The sequence below is a fragment of the Canis lupus genome, chromosome 30, assembly GCF_003254725.2.
Source record: "Canis lupus dingo isolate Sandy chromosome 30, ASM325472v2, whole genome shotgun sequence".
In the NCBI taxonomy this organism is placed as follows: domain Eukaryota; kingdom Metazoa; phylum Chordata; class Mammalia; order Carnivora; family Canidae; genus Canis; species Canis lupus.
The window spans coordinates 30,851,446-30,868,494 of NC_064272.1; the positions used below are offsets into that span (position 1 = coordinate 30,851,446).

A 17,049-nucleotide genomic window follows, 5' to 3' on the forward strand; every position below is an offset into this window, starting at 1 on the left:
TTAAGCATTTGGAAAATGTTTATTGGGCGCATGAACCATACTGCCTACCATCCTGAACTTTCTGTCCCATCTCTTCCTTTGAGTCCTTTGTCTAGCTAACTCTCATTCATCCTTCTCTCAGGTGTCACCTCTTCCCTGATGCCTTCCCCAGACCTCCCATGGTCTTGTCACACCCTGCACTTTTCTCCTCAGAGCACTTCTCCCACTGCAATGGGTGGTCCTGTTTGGTTTTTTTTTTTTCCACCTGGCCTATTTTTTTTTTAATTGTGGTGAATGTATATAGCGTAAGATTTACCATTTTAACCATCTTTACGTGTATAGTGGCATTGAGTACATTCACATTTCCTGCAACTGTCACCACCATCCCCTCCAGAACTTTTCTCCCATTAACCAACCACTAACTCCCCACTCAACCCCCAGGCAACAACCATTCTACTTTCTATCTCTGTAGATTTGATTAAATACCTCGTGTAGGTAGAATCATACAGTATTTGTCCTTTTGTGTCTGGCTTATTTCACTTAACATCTCCAAGATTTATCCATGTGGTAGGATGTCTCAGAACTTACTTTTTAAAGACTTAGTAATATTCTCTTGTATGTGTACACCACATTTTGTTTATCCATCCATCCATCATTGGACACTTTGGTTGCTTCGTCGGTTACTTTTGGCTATTGTGAAGAATGCTGCCATGAACATCAGGATAAGAATATCTCTTTGAGGGGCACCTCGGTGGCTGAGTGGTTGAGCATCTGCCTTTGGCCCAGGGTGTGATCCTGGAGTCCTAGGGTTGAGTCCTGTGTTGGGCTCCCTGCGGGGAGCCTGCTTCTCCCTCTGCCTGTGTCTCTGCCTCTCTCTGTGTGTCTCTCAAGAATAAGTAAATAAATTCTTTCTTAAAAAAATAAAATAAATTTTAAAAATGTAAAAAAAAATCTTTTATTGCTTAAGAAGTAAGTGCTCATTTAAAAACATTAATGCATTACAGAAATGTATAAAGCAGAAAGTGCAAGTCTTCCCTTTACCCCCGTGCAGGGACAGCTGCTGTGAGCAGGGTTGTGTAGACTCTTCTGTGCCTACTCTAAGAGGTCTTAAAAATGACTTTAAATATATCTCTGTGAAAGTGGGAAAATCACCAATTAGATATGTTCTAGGCCCTTCTGAGTTGAGGGTGGGGCAGCTTTCGATTGTATAAGTAGGATGCCCTTAAGGAAAGCTGCTGTTCACAGACCTGAAACTAAACCCTTTTGTGTATTATGAAATTGTAGAAGTGCCATTACTTGATGATTCTTTTAAAAATAGCTCAAAATTAGAATCACCAAGAAAACAAAATCAGTGTTTCTTGTTTTCTCATTAAGCATTAAGATGACACAGATATTGGTGATGAGCATTTATTCAAAGAAGAGAAGTTGGAGAGTTTTAGTGCTTTAATGAAAAGATCTGTTTTTTTTTTTAAGAATCCATGGCAGCAGGCTGGAGGTGGGAATGGAAGGGCACAAATTTTATTACATTAAAACACATGTTAAATGCCAATCATCTACCTTGGATGATTTATATGTTAATTTAACATCTGATTTTAATATCAATCCATTTTTTAAATAAACAATTGGCTTCCTTTAAGATAACTGTGAACCTTTTCTGTATTTCATATTACCCAGACTACTGAAAAACACCTTCTTAAAAAAAGAAAAAGAAAAAAGAAAAGCATCGTCTTAGAAACCAACCCATAGGAAGCTGCGTATTTGATGTGATACTTTGGCTGGCATCACTGGAAGGATCTCCTGATGGGACAAACCTTAAAACTTTGTTAGTTATCTGACAGATGAAGCTGGCTCTCATTCATGTAAATGAGGCAGCTGCATAAATAAAATTCACAGATAAATCCCCAAACTTATTCCCTTTCCATGTCCTTTTCCAGGCTGCAAGCAAATATAAAATACACTCATGCCTAATGCCATTTGTAGAACAAAATGAGGTACAGAAATAAAGTGCTAAACCCTGCTTGCCTCTGGTCCTCAAAGAGCCTTTGAAGAGGGGGCTGTATGGCGCGGGCTCATATAATTCCGTTATTAATGGCCAGAAGTCTAGAAGGGGAAAGGGCAGGGGTGATTGATCCACAAGCTAATTAATGAGGTCCTGCATAAGCACATTCTAGCAGGCAAAACTGAGAAACAACAGCCCAGTAGTACTACACATACTAAGGCCAATATATATAAGTGTTTCTTGGGTTTTAAAGAATCCATCTTTTGTCCTAAAATGCTTCATCTTCTCTGATCCTTAGCAGGAGCTGGCAGTAGATGAGTATCTGCTATGTCAGATTTATTTTTCTCTTCTGTGTCCCAGACAGTACAACAAATTGCGAAACCTCCTAAAGGATGCACGTCATGATTGCATTCTCTTTGCTAATGAATTCCAGCAGTACTGCTATCTCCCTCGGGAAAGAGGAGAATCCATGGAAAAGTGGCAGACCAGGTATGGCACCACCAAATGGCTGTGAGTTTTGCATGACTCTTTTTAATTTCTTTATCATTGGTTTTCTGGGAGTTGATGTAAATGGTTTGCTAGAATAAACCAGTTATTCTGGAACTATGATCATTACTGAAATAATGTGTCATTATTTTAGCTATATTGTTTGAATACATATATGCTTTAGAAATTGTCATTAGGGAGCTACAGATACTCAGAGTGAGTTTGCCCCAGATCTTAACATTTGGCATTATCATTTTAATGTCTCTGTGTGTGTGTATGTGTATGTATGAGGGAGGAGGAGGCCCACTTTTAAGCGAAGATCATCTCAATTTTTCTGGTACAGGTTGCTCTAATATCCCAACCAGTCTTATTAACCTGAAACATGTAGGTTAATGCTGCTAAAGCTGTTTTAGGAAGTATGCTGTTGCCTTTTAGATCTGCCTAAAAGCAGAGCTTGAAGCAAGGAGTTGGGTGTGGGTTGTTGATGTGGGAGGTAATTCCCTGAAACAGGAGTGAGGAAGTGCCTGGTGTGAGACAGAGGAGGGAAAGCAGTTCAGGATATGCTACCGCTGTAGGAAACTGAGGCTCAGTCCTACTGGGAACCTCTGAGAAGCTGCATAGTATATGCCGTAGAAGTCACCTAGAAGAGTGGAGGCGAAGGTGTTAAAGAGACTTCCGCCTTTAGCTGAGGATCATTCTACAGGAGTGTTGACTCCACTCATTGGGCCTAGGGTGGGCTAGAAGTGCTGCCCAGCTGCAGCTTAAGTCAGGGGCACAGGGGCTGGGCACCCATAGCCTCTGCTGAACTCTTCTGCAGAGGGCCAAGGAGACCTTAAGCTTTCAAATGTCTTATCCATACAAAATATTTAAATTGTCTTTTTCCTTGTGATTCTTTATCTGTGTAGCCATTAAATATTTAAATCCTCTAAAAAAAAAAAAGCACTGATGCATACTGAATCCTTAATTATAGTACTAAGTTCCCGCAGGGCTTAATACCAGGAAGGGAAAGCAAATCTTTCTCTAGATTAGGTCACATGTGAGTACTTAAAATGATCTTACTTACCAACTACACAGGCTTGCACAGAATAGATACTCAGTATATGTTGGCTGAATTTTTTTTTTAACTAAATCTTTTTAAAAGATTTTAATTTAATTTATATGAGAGAGAATGAGAGAAAGAGAGCAGGGGAAGGGCAGAGGGAAAGAGAATCTCCAGCAGACTCCACGCTGAGTGTGGAGCTGGTCGTAGGGCTCGACTTCACAACCCTGAGATCATGACCTGAGCCAAAACCAAAAGTCAAATGTTTAACCAACTGAGCCACCCAGGCACCCCTAAAACTAAAGGAACCTTACCTAGCATCTTAATTTACAGCAGGGAAAACAGATGCCTACAGAAACCGATTATCCAAGTTGATACACATCGTTGGAAACATAATCCAGTCTTGAACACACGTCTTCAGGCCTGGGTTATTTTTTCCAATTTTGATTCTTTTCAGGAACATTTTCAGACATTTCATGTGATTCCATACCTTAATGGATTATGATCTTCAGCCATTTGCAGCCTAGTTTTTCTCTTAGCCAGACTTGTTTCTTCATCTTTTAAACCTCTTTTAAACATAGTTTAGCTTGGGGAACCCTGGGTGGCGCAGTGGTTTAGCGCCTGCCTTTAGCCCAGGGCGCGATCCTGGAGACCTGGGATCGAGTCCCACGTTGGGCTCCCAGTGTATGGAGCCTGCTTCTCCCTCTGCCTGTGTCTCTGCCTCTCTCTCTCTCTCTCTGTGACTATCATAAAAAAAATTTTTTAAAAATCAAAACATAGTTTAGCTTGGTCACCTGTGTGGTGCTGTGTGTCACAGCTTTCCAACTAAAAGGTATTAAAAGATGACAGAGGGCAGAGGGCTCAGCGGTTTAGCGTCTCCTTCAGCCCAGGGCATGATCCTGGAGACCCAGGATCGAGTCCTGCATCAGGCTCCCTGCATGGAGCCTGCTTCTCCCTCTGCCTGTGTCTCTGCCTCTCTCTCTGTGTCTCTCATGAATAAATAAATAAAATCTTTAAAAAAAAAAAAAAGATGACAGAGCCTCGGTTTCTGGGCCACATCAACAAATGAAAGAGGTTGCTGCAAATGGTTGGATGTCTTCGGGAAGAAGAGATGTCAGGTGCTGTCTAATTCATCTTTGTATCCCCGCAAGGACCCAACTCAGGACATATTTATAACAGGTGCTCGAGAATTAGTTGTTGAGTGAATGAATAGTTGTCTACATAAACTGAAGGAGAGCATATTAAAAGCCAGGCGTGAAGCTTTGAACAGTAGCTTGTCTTGGGAGGGCTCACATGCCCTTTGCTTTTTTAGGAGCATATACAATGCAGCCGTTTGGTACTATCACCATTGCCAGGATAGGATGCCTATCGTCATGGTGACAGAAGATGAAGAGGCAATTCAGCAGTATGGAAGTGAAACAGAAGGAGTGTTTGTGATTTCTTTCAAGGTACTTACATCTGTTGTGTCCGTAAATGTGTCTGTGTGCGTTCATTTACTCTGTGGCACCCACAAAGCTCTCTGTCCTGGTGGTAATACAGAAAAGGGACAATGAAGAGTGAAGGAACACTTCAACCAACGAGTTCCATGTCTTTGTTTCTCCCCAACTAAGTAATCTTAGCTTTAGCAAATTTGGGCAAACTCTGTGACTAGAAGACCCATAGCATCTGAGACGTCAGCCCAATAAGCCCCTGTTGACAGTGAACTCGTGTGTAGTTATAACAATAACAATCTTAGTAATGACGATGATGAGAATAGGTTGGATCTTATGATATTGTCAATAGGTTTTTGACCTAAAAAATGGCAGTTTTACATGGCCCCCCCTAATAGTAATAGCCACCATTTATCTATGCCAAGCACTATTCTAAGTGTATTGTTTAATTCTTGCTGTAATCCCATGAGGTAGATGTTATTGTCTATATTTTATTGATAAGGAAACTAAAGCACAGAAAGGTTAAGCAACTCACACAAAGTCACCCAGGCAACAAGTGGTGGAACTGAGATTAGAGTCCTGGCATTCTGACTCCAAAGCTCTTACCCACCCTGCTCTGCTGCCTCCCAAATTATTTTATTTCTTTATTTATTTATTCATGAGAGACACAGAGAGAGAGAGGCAGAGACACAGGCAGAGGGAGAAGCAGGCTCCATGCCGGGAGCCCTATGCGGGACTCGATCCCGGGACCCCAGGATCATGCCCTGAGCCGAAGGCAGGCACTAAACCACTGAGCCACCCAGGGATTCCCTCAAATTATTTTTCTGAGTACACACGCAACATAGTTTTTAAAGGCCAATCATGTTTTTCTGCTGTTCCTCGCTCTTCCCCACTTAGGAATGTGCATGGGGGTTAATAAGGATAAAGGACGGGGTGATGAGATGTGATATATGAAGGCTGTCACATCAGATCACAGACAGCAACGGTGTTATCAGTGACCTATTCTTGGGCTGTGTTAGCAACACAGTTCTCCTATTTTGGGGATACCCTTTGGGAAGGGGGGAAAGCTGTTAATCTCTCAGTAGATTACTGGTCTCGTCTGTCTTGCCCAGTTGGCCAATCAAGTTCCAGTGGTTGATATTGGTTTTTGATTCAGAACCTAGAGTGAGGCCCTCTATTACCCCTGTCAGTTTACAGAAAGTCAAGTTGGATTTTGAATTGTAGATTCTATAAGAGTTCCAGGTGCATGTATTGCTAAAGATTTGCCAATAGAATTTTCTTGGCCCTGCTATAAAAAAAAGTGTTCTGGTATGCCAGAGAATTCCGGGGGCGCTGGGTATTAATGGCAGTGTCACTTGTTTTTTCAGTTGCAATACATCATGTCTTGTTCCTACAGAGGACAGTTGACTAAAATTACATTTTTCTAGTTTTTGTTAAAATTACTTTTCTTTGTAGTCCAGCACTATAGTACCGTTTTATTGTGTATAGCATCTCCTAAGCAGACCGTGTGATTGAGGGCTTCATAAAGGCGGGAAAAAAAAAAGCAGGGAAAAAAAAAGAGGTACTGTGGAGTTCAGATGAGAGGGAAGGCCAGAATTTTCTGTGGGACTTGAAGTTAGCTGGGAAGAGTGGAGACCATATATCCTCGCGAAGAGTTGGTGGAAGTTTGGTGGTGGTAAGTGACCGTAGAATGTGGGTAGTGGGATCCCTGGGTGGCGCAGCGGTTTGGCGCCTGCCTTCGGCCCAGGGCGCAATCCTGGAGACCCGGGATCGAATCCCACATCGGGCTCCCGGTGCATGGAGCCTGCTTCTCCCTCTGCCTGTGTCTCTGCCTCTCTCTCTCTCTCTCTCTCTGTGACTATCATAAATAAATAAAAATTAAAAAAAAAAATTAAAAAAAAAAAAAAAAAAAAAGAATGTGGGTAGTGAGTTAGCAGAGACGGAACTTCTCGAAGGACTAGGGAAAGAAGGGAAGTGATTTGAACAGTTCCCTTAAGTCAGTGGGAGAAATGCTGGTGGTGACGAGAAGGATAATATATTTTCTTTTTAATTCGAGAAAAAAGAGAACGTGCTAGACTCTACCTTAGACTTAAAGTCGAGTGAAAAACACAGGTAAAATTGGTGTTATTTAGTGAGAGTAACCCCCTGAGGGAGTGTACTCTGGACGTAGCACAGCCAACGTCAACACACTGTCCTCTTGCGAGTGGTGCCTTGGTGTTTGGCCTAGGGTCTCTCCGACAGAATTACACCAAAAGGTGCAGTAACAGTGTGTGAAGGGGACCCTGGCCACCTGTTTCAAAGTCCTATTTCGTACCAGGTCATCACATTAATACGTATGTCTGTGTGAGGACTGTTAACCACATCTGTGGATGGTCACCAAGGACTTGGTCCTCTGGCAGCTGGGGAGGCGGAGGCCTCAGAATAATCGAAAACCTTCACTTTGCCACTCTCTGCTAATTTGACATAGCCAGTAGGTGGGGGGAAACTAGGCATTTCCATAGACACTTTGCTCCTTGCCATTTTTACATGCTTATTTAAGTCTCTTATAAATTTCAAACATGTCAAGATGAAAAAAAAAAAACAAAAAACAAGATGAGAATTCACACATAAGAGCTTCTTTTCTCCATTCACCGCAGGCCATTGTCTGCAGTAATGAGATGCTTGTAAAGACAGGCAGGACAAGGATGTGTGCATGCGTGCAGAGAGAGGAGGAGATTTCAAAGTGCAAAGTAAACATTCCATGGTGGGAAGGGCCTTTCTAGGGTTCACTTGGCAAGGCTTCAGGGATTAGTGAGATGGTTAAAAAACTAGTCAGTAATGTGAGCCTCAGGGAGGTAATGCTCATTTAACAGCTCTTCAAAAATGTGTGCCAGCAATTCCCATCCAGGACTTTTTGTGAGACTACCAAAAGGAAGAGCCATTGTCTTCTTCTTTTTTTTTTTTTTTTAAGATTTTATTTATTTATTTGATAGCACACAAGCAGGGAAAGTAGCAGAGAGACAGAGAAGCAGGCTCCCCACTGAGCAGAGAGACCGATAACGTGGGACTTGATCCCAAGACCCTGGCATCATGACCTGAGCCGAAGGCACACACTTAACTGACTGAGTCACCCAGGTGCCCCAAACCACTATCTTTCTGACCATGTTTCTCTAATGCCTTTATTAAATGCAGAATTACCTGGACAACTTTTGGCCTGACTTAAAGGCCGCCCATGAGCTTTGTGACTCCATCCTTCAGTCTCGACGGGAGAGAGAGAATGAGAGTCAGGAGAGCCACGGGAAGGAGTACGCAGAACATCTTCCCCTGGAAGTGTTAGAAGCTGGCATTAAATCGGGACGCTACATCCAGGTGAGGGTTGTCCTGAAGCATCAGCGTTGGGACCAGCCCGCATGTTTTCTTCTCTGCTTTATTGGCCATCACAGGCCTTTAATTTCAAAAGCTGTAAATAAAATGGGCATGAGTAAGCCAGGGCTGTCAGTGTTTCAGATGATTTGAGAGTCTTTCTTCCTACGTGCTTATTTAATTATGGACACCTTGCTGCCTGGTTTGATGCTACTCTGTAATCTTCTTAATCAGGTTATATATTGAGCACCACACAAGCCTTCTAATGCCTCCAGTCTCTGGGAAAGAGACTATATTTTGAATCAAGGTATTTGCCTTTGACAAAATTGTGAAATTGGTGAAATTTGGCTTCTTGGCTCCTTTGCAGTGTCTCTGCCTCTTTCTTTCTTTCTTTCTTTTCTTTCTTTTCTTTCTTTTCTTTCTTTTCTTTCTTTTCTTTCTTTTCTTTCTTTCTTTCTTTCTTCATGAGAGACACAAGAGAGAGAGATGCAGTGTCTCTGCCTCTTTCAAGGGGGTCATTTGTAGTCCTCCAGGACCCAGAAGCTGTTAAGCTGTGTTGATAAGGAATCAGATTATTTATCAGATTTCAACAGCTTTACGTGTGTGTCTGTGTGTGTACAGTTTTATCACATCAGTAGATTTGTGTATCCACCACCACTATTGAGATACAGCACTGTTCCATCATGAATTTTACATTTTGACAAGCAGCTCAGACAGTTTTCATGCAAGCCAAACACTGAGAATAGCATGCCAAAGTCCCTCCTAAAGTGTGGGTATTATTATTATTATTATTAATTTTATTTATTTATTATTTATTTAGAGAGCAAGGGAGTAGGGGTTAGGGAGGGATAGGTAGAGAGAGAGAACCTTAAGCAGGCTGCATGCCCAGCATGAAATCAAGAGTCGGATATTTAACCAACTGAGCCACCTAGGTGCCCCTAAAGTATGGGCATCTTAAATGAGTATGCCTAGAGACTCTGATGCTTCCAACTCGGTAGTAAAGTTTACAGCATTCCTGGGAGGATATTTTGAGGAAAAAGATTTTTTGAGGACCACTCATCACTTCAGTAAAATATCCTTTATTGGTATAGCCAAGAATAGTTCAAAATGATGGTGTGTTCTCTGGAGAAAAGAGACCTTGGTGATGAGTATTTTTCCTAAAGGAAGGGATCACAGACCTTAAAAGAATATTTTGGGGTTATTTTCATATACTTTTTGAAAACTGTACCTTTGGAGGCAAAGTGGGCAGTAAAGAAATTTTTCTATTGATTTTTATTATGATTGTAGGGAATCCTGAATGTCAACAAACACAGGGCGCAGATAGAAGCTTTCGTTCGACTTCAAGGAGCCAGCTGCAAAGATTCAGGTTCAGTATAAGCCTTACGTAAACTTCCGTACTACATCTTTATTCTGATATTACACAGTGAAGAAAGCAAAGCTGACCCTGCCGTCATGTATGCCATGTCAGGTATCCCCACTCTGGGTGTGTGGGGGTCACAGATTGGTGTTTTTTCCCCCTCGAAGTTTATAGTTTCTGATTTTATTGCAATCAGTTTTTAAAGATGAGAACAGCTACATTTTATTGAGTACCTGCTGTATACGCATCAGGTACCTTTCTAAGCACTTAACGTGGATACTATCATTATTTTGCACCTTTTATCCACGAAGATACACAAGGTTACACATGAGGAAACTGTAATACAGGGAAACAAAGTCACTTGCCCGAGCTCACACACCTGGTGAGTGGTGGGGCTAGATCTGCTGCTGAGGCAGTTTGGCTGTGATTTTAAGACACTGCCCTTTGTGGTCTTGCTGGAATAATTGTAAAAGTGATAAAAATGAAGAAGATGTGGAAGTAAGTTGTATCATAATAGAATATAGTTCTGAGGGCCTCGATGGCAGGGTGGAAAACACCCAGTGGCTCTCCGGCTGCTGCTCGTGAGCTGGCTGTGTCCGTGGTTCCTCGGCCTGCCGACCGCTCCCTGGCTGCGTGGCCTCCTGGAACGCTGTGGGCTCACATAGCCTCACGCAGGGGCCTATTACCTACCGTGAGAGACGGGTGAGGTAGGCCTTATAAAAGCACCTGACGAGGGATCCCTGGGTGGCGCAGCGGTTTGGCGCCTGCCTTTGGCCCAGGGCGCGATCCTGGAGACCCGGGATCGAATCCCACGTCGGGCTCCCGGTGCATGGAGCCTGCTTCTCCCTCTGCCTGTGTCTCTGCCTCTCTCTCTCTCTCTGTGACTATAATTAATAAATAAATAAATAAATAAATAAATGCATGCATGCACCTGACGTCATAGGACACGGTGACAGCGTTTCCTCATTCCTAACCTGTGGAATGAGGTTTGGCTTCACCTTTGAAGGGGGAGGAAGCTTTTATTTGCAGGGACGCTGATGAGACGTCAGATTCATGATGTGTGGCATCCCCCGTGGCTTTATGGGGTCTCTGTGTGCCCGCCCAAACACAGGTTTAGTCAGTGACATCCTCATCCACGGGATGAAGGCTCGAAACCGCTCCATTCACGGCGACGTGGTAGTCGTGGAACTGCTCCCTAAAAATGAATGGAAGGGAAGAACCGCCGCCCTGTGTGAGAATGACAGCGATGACAAGGCCTCGGGAGACCCCCCGAGTGAGCCCATGCCCACAGGTGAGCCTGCCAGCCGGCCTCCCAACTCACCAGTGCGCCCGTGGGACGTGCCCCAGCCCTCTCTGTGACAACCCAGAAATACTACGGCTCTCGGGGCTCGGTATCATTTCTTTCCTCCATTACTAGTTCCCTTTTTCTGTAGTTTTATGTTCTTCTCCTCAGCATCCCAATGTGCTGTCGTACCCCCCATCCTAGAACAGAACAAGACCAGAAATCCTCTCAGGTCCCGGGTCCCCTGCAGCTACTGCCCCTTCCTCCGCCTCGGCGTGTGGCCAGCCTCAGTGGAACCCCTCACCCTGCGTCCTCTGCTTCTTCTCTGCCCGTTGTCTCCCGAAGCCACTACATGCAGGCGCCCCCCACCCCGCAGAAACCTGTCACCTCTTGTCAAGGGCACCGGTACCTCCTTGCCAACAGCCCTCAGCACCTGTAACCCTCAGCAGCCTTCGGCCAGCAAATCACGGCCTCATCTTTGGCTTCTAGGTGCTTCGGCTCCCCTGCTGAGGCTCCTTCTTGGTCCCTTTGCTAGAGCTTCCAATCTTCTAGGCCTCTGGCATATGCCTGGGCTCCTCGCTGAGTCTCCTTCAGTCCTCTCACTCTGTTGCTCCGGCCCAGCCCCCCTTCCCAGCCTCCAGGGTCGTCTCCTCACTTGTCTCCCTGGATCTGCCCCTGAATGTCCAGTGGGCACCTCCCTTTTAACAAACTAATAACAATAAGCCTAATAACAAACAACAAGCCTAATAACAAACTCCTGACTTCTGCCCCCAAACCTGCTCCTCCCCGAGTATTCCTCCTCTCAATAAATGGCAGGTTCTTTCTACACTTGGTCAACCCAAAGCCCCTGAGATTGCCCTTGCCTTTTTCTCTCACTCATCAGCGAGTCCTGGCAGCTCTGCCTTCTTGTGTGGCCTGAATGTGGCGGGTCCCCTGCTCCACTGCTCCTGTCCTGACGTGGTCCACTAGAACCCCTTGACATGATTATCCCAGCCACCTCCTTACTCAGTGGTCTCCTGCTCCTGCCCCTACTCCCAGTGGCCTTTGCTCCACACAGGAGCCAGCCACAGGGGTCCTTTCAAAGGTCTTTGGGTCCTGTCATATCTCTGCTCAAAGTTCTCCAGTGGCTGCCTCCTATTTCTCTAAGAATAACACCCAGAGTCTTTACTGTGGCCTAGAGTCTTGCCGGCTCGGGCTGCCTTCTGTCACTGTCTTCATCATCACTGTCCTCCTGCCGCATTGACCATCTTGCCCTCTGCCACTGAAAATGAGCTTTCCCCAAACCTCCTCACACCAACCTCCCTCACTTCAAGTCTCTGCTCAGATTGTCACTTCATTGAAAATAGCTGCCAGTGCTGGCCCTGTATCACTCTGGGTCACCTTACCTGCTTTGTATCTTTCTTGGCAAAAATCACCACCTTCCATGTATTTTTTTTTGTCTTTTTCCCTCCAGGTGTCCAGACTAGAATATCCACTCTAGAAAATCAAGGACTTTGTTCTGATACTGCTACATTCCCTGCACCTAGAACAGGGCCTCATACTATTTGTGAAAAGATAGCCCTTTTAACTATTAGAGTTTGGCTTATTTTCTTGACCTGGTCAGTGATGCTGGCAAGTGTTGTATATGAGATTTAACGGTTTGCATACTTCACCGTATGCAGTGGTGGCTCAAATGATCTTGGCTGGTGGGAAAATGCAAGGAAGACAGTGAAATTGCACAGGAGAGTGCATGAGTTTAAAAAAAAAAAAAAATGAAATCACTGGCTTTTCCCAATGCACCGAAACCTGAAATTGATAAGGAGAGGGCAAAAGAGAGTGTGGGACTAATGGGACTAATGGATCCTAAGTGTCACGTCAGACCCCACGGCAGAAAGGGCAAACTGATGATGTTATTTAAAAAAATTATCTCTCTTTCAGAAGATTAACCATCTTAATAGTAAAATGCTAGGAAGGCAAATGTTTAAGCATCTGTCAACTTGTATGGATGTGCTTGATACAAATAGGACGTTGTGTTTTCCTGTTTTCTTCCTCACTGGTGAACCAGTTAGCGTCCAGAGAGGTAACATCTCACCAGCTAAGGCCTTACTTTGTTTTGTTTTCCCAAAGGCAGAGTGGTGGGCATCCTTCAGAAGAACTGGCGGGATTATGTGGTGACATTTCCATCCAAAGAAGAGGTCCAGTCTCAGGGCAAAAATGCTCAGAAAATCCTCGTTACACCTTGGGATTACAGAATTCCCAAAATCCGAATTAGCACTCAGCAAGCAGAAGCCCTCCAGGTAGCTGACGTCGTACTTCTCCCGGTTTTCCTCCTGCCTTTGGCAGCTCTTGAGCTATCCCAGAAAACATTGTTAGTTCCTTTGCATAAGAAGGGGTGAATTATTGATGGCATCTGGCATTTCGAGATCCCGTTTTTTAAAAATTCTAAATATATAGTGCTCACTTCAGCAGCACAAATGAAAATTCTAAATATATAGAACCATCTGTTAAGTAGTCCTTGGTTAATAAATGAAGGCCAGAGAGAAACTGTCCTAGAAAGAGCTGTGTAGGACAACTACAGAGTACATACGTTATCCAGCTGTCCAACACAGAAACTTTCAATAGATATGCTTTGCCAACACTAACAAGCTTTATTCCAGCCAGCGATATAGAAATACGATCACTCTGCCCTGTAGGGATGATATAGTGGTACTTCACCGAATCGATTATCCATAAAGGAATATAACACTGGACAGAAGACATAAACAAGGAAGTTAGAAATTAACCTTTCTGGTGTCGAAGAGTACAGGCATGACCTAATTTGATTTGCCTGATGCTTTACAGTTTGTAAATGAGACCTTGTAGCAGGATGTCCCGAGCCAATAACTGTGTTGTTGTGCACCGAGCCAATAACTGGGTCATTGTGCACCCTTTACATCTTTTGAGGCCTTCCGCAGGCGCTCGGAGGCCAGCTTCGACCATTGCCTTCCATACCCATGATTTACTGGAATTTGGGGGCAGTGAGGTTTATTTCACACTGACCCCTCCTTCCCCATCAAAAGATGTCCTTAAAAATAAGAAAGTAACTTCCAAGAAAGTAGAAAGTCACTCCTGCACTGGCAAAGTTGAGATTTGTGTTTTGAAAATGACTTTGTACTATGCACGATGGGGTGTTCCTTTGTGTTGCAAATGTTAACTAGAAAGGGTTACAGTTGGCTTTCTTTAAGAGACTAAAATTTCCAGCCTTCTTCTGTGATGTGGAGAGCTCTTGCCTCCTGCTAAAGCCCCAGGCCAAGCAGTTACATAACCATCTGGCAATTTAGTAAAACAGCAAGAACCAAAACAAAAACCAAAACCCACCATTAAACTGGCCACTCTTTTTGGAGCTTGATGCTGTTTGTCTTGTCTGGTGCTTCTCATTGACCCACTTAATTCCTGGTGCCGGGCTGATGGGGTTTGTTTTCTCTTTTCGTGCAGGACTTCAGGGTGGTTGTACGCATCGATTCCTGGGAATCGACATCCGTGTATCCGAATGGACATTTTGTGCGCGTTTTAGGAAGAATCGGGGACCTAGAAGGAGAAATTGCAACCATCTTGGTGGAAAACAGTATTTCAGTTGTCCCTTTCTCCGAAGCTCAGGTGTGCTTTCCCAGAGTCCTTTGGTCTGGTTAAAGACATCCTGTACAGTTTCTCTTTGCATTTGTTATTTGTTTCATGATTAAGAAGAAAAACCTCTGTACTGTGTAACTACTCACTAAAGCCACAGATAATAGAAGAATCTCACTCCTCTCTATTCTGGGTTTGGACCAGATTGAAGTCAGCACCAAGTGCATAGTTAGTTTCCGAGAGCCTCACAAGCTCTCAAATTTTTACATTTTCCAACTGTGCTTAAAAATGATATGTCAGTGTCTTATTGTCAGTACACATCCATCCCCGGCAGCTGCAAGAGTGCCTAGTTAACAGACCCTACTGGGCTCCACTCCCTGTCCTAATCACTCACCCAGAGGCCTGCACAGAGCTGCAGGGAGCAGCTTTTGGGGTTCTATACATCTCTGACCCCCGGGTCAAAAAATCATGCTCATGAAATAGTTTTTGTAACCTCTTCAGAAAATACAAGTTCAATAAACATAAAACATTAGCTATTTCCATCACTTTGTGATCTTGTAAAATGCTCATAAATCTTGTTTATTATTCTTGCACAATATACCTATAGTGTCCCCATGCTATTTCCTGTTCTGATTCTTTCATGTAAAATTATTTCTATATATTGGTATAGCGACATCTTCGTAGTTATGGTAAATTATTGCCTATCAATGTACTCTGCTTGGTTTAAGTATTCCTCAGTTGCTGGGCATTGGACTGTTTAATTTTTCACTAGTGTAAGAAATGCTACTTCACACATTTTTATAAACAATGCTTCCCCCACCCCCCTTTTCCATCATTTTTCTTGGGATGTAATCCTTAAAGTAAGATTACCAAGTCAAAGGGCATAAAAAATTTAAGTGGCTTTTATTATGTATCGGCAGATTGTTCTCCCGAAAAATTGGACCAGTTTGCATTGCCATCAAGAGTGTATGGGTGTTCTTATTTTCATTATAGTTTTTGACAGAACAGTAGCTATAAGAGAAAAATATTTTAGAAAATTTTACATTAAATTTTTATGTTTAACATTAGTTTCTGGAAATTATTTGTTGACTTGTTTTGACAGCTCTTAGTGAAAATGTTAGAATAAAATAAAGCATGGATTAGACTTCCCAGGACTAGAATTTTCTCTTCCCATTTAGCCTACTTAACTGTAAATTGATGGCCTAAACAGATAATAATAGAAAGTGCCCTAGATTGGTCCTGCTCAAATTATCTTTAAGGAACTCTCTCTTAGTACTTGGGACATGTTGATTTTTTTTTTTTTTTCAGGGCTTGACTTGAATTAAAAGCTCAACTACATTTAAACAAGTGGATCATTTGAAAATGGGGTAGAGGTTGTGCTCTTTATGAGCCACCCTTCATCTTTGCTCTGGCCTCCATAACAAAAGAAGCTGTTGGGAACTAGCGTGTTTCCTGCCAGACTGTAAGGGTCTTCAGGGGCAGGGGACACTCTTCTTCTGGGCTCCTGACCTTTCCAGAGCCTAGCACCATTCCTGACACACGTTAGGCACCTAAGCAATAATTACTGATGGAAAGAAGCAAATAGGGATCCCTGGGTGGCGCAGCGGTTTGGCGCCTGCCTTTGGCCCAGGGCGCGATCCTGGAGACCCGGGATCAAATCCCACGTCGGGCTCCCGGTGCATGGAGCCTGCTTCTCCCTCTGCCTGTGTCTCTGCCTCTCTCTCTCTCTCTCTCTCTCTCTCTCTGTGACTATCATAAATAAATAAAAATTTTAAAAAAATCTATAAAAAGAAAGAAGCAAATATAGGTTAATTGCAAAAAGATACTGGGGAATGAATGGGATTTCCACAAGGCTGCAGTGAGAATATTCGGGAGCAGATTTTCCTTAGGCAGCTTGTGATGTGAGAACTGAATGTCTGATTCTTGTGCAGATGTGCGAGATGCCAGTCAATACTCCTGGAAACCCCTGGAAGGTGAGTCCTGAAGAGGAACGAGAACGTAAAGACTTGAGAGAAACCCATCTGGTGTTCAGCATTGACCCGAAAGGCTGCGAAGATGTGGACGACACGCTCTCGGTCAGGACCTTAGCTAATGGCAGCTTGGAGCTTGGGGTCCATATTGCAGACGTGACGCACTTCGTGCCGCCAAGTTCCTACATCGACACCGAAGCTAGAACCAGGTGATGATGCCATCTGACAGCAGCCCTGTGATGCGAACCTGTTCCATAACTCCCTCGTTTCAGATTTGCAAAACAGGGCTTTCAGTTTTTTGTGCAACTCTGCCCAGAGAAAAAAATCCCTCCTAGAGAAAAAAAACGGAGGAGGTCCACTTCCTTCCCCTTTGCCTTTAGAGAAATAGCTCCTTGATCAGTTTACCTTTCCTTTCTTTCCCAGAACCTTTCCACCGACTTCCCTTCTAAATCGCCATGAGTTGAATTTTCTGCGTGTGGATGCTATTTTCTATAAACACTGGCTCATTACACTCTCATTTTTCTTGGACAATGAAGATTCATGTCATTTTTTCTTTCCTTTTTATGTCAGTGGAAGAGTATTC

At 43.6% G+C, this 17,049-nt stretch overlaps 1 protein-coding gene across 4 annotated transcripts in view; it reads left to right on the plus strand.

Moving 5' to 3' along the window:
- The window catches only part of DIS3L (DIS3 like exosome 3'-5' exoribonuclease), a 33,854-nt gene that overhangs the window by 9,390 nt on the left and 7,415 nt on the right, over positions 1-17,049 (plus strand). For 3 of the 4 annotated variants that reach the window (XM_025472423.3, XM_025472421.3, XM_025472422.3), the window contains exons 3-10: positions 2,339-2,467; positions 4,816-4,951; positions 8,105-8,281; positions 9,563-9,641; positions 10,744-10,923; positions 13,021-13,190; positions 14,368-14,529; positions 16,428-16,675. In XM_025472423.3, coding sequence (XP_025328208.1) covers positions 2,339-2,467; positions 4,816-4,951; positions 8,105-8,281; positions 9,563-9,641; positions 10,744-10,923; positions 13,021-13,190; positions 14,368-14,529; positions 16,428-16,675 — 1,281 coding nt within the window. Of the gene's footprint in view, positions 1-2,338; positions 2,468-4,815; positions 4,952-8,104; positions 8,282-9,562; positions 9,642-10,743; positions 10,924-13,020; positions 13,191-14,367; positions 14,530-16,427; positions 16,676-17,049 lie in introns of those variants that run through there. The other variant, XM_025472424.1, reaches the window with a different exon arrangement.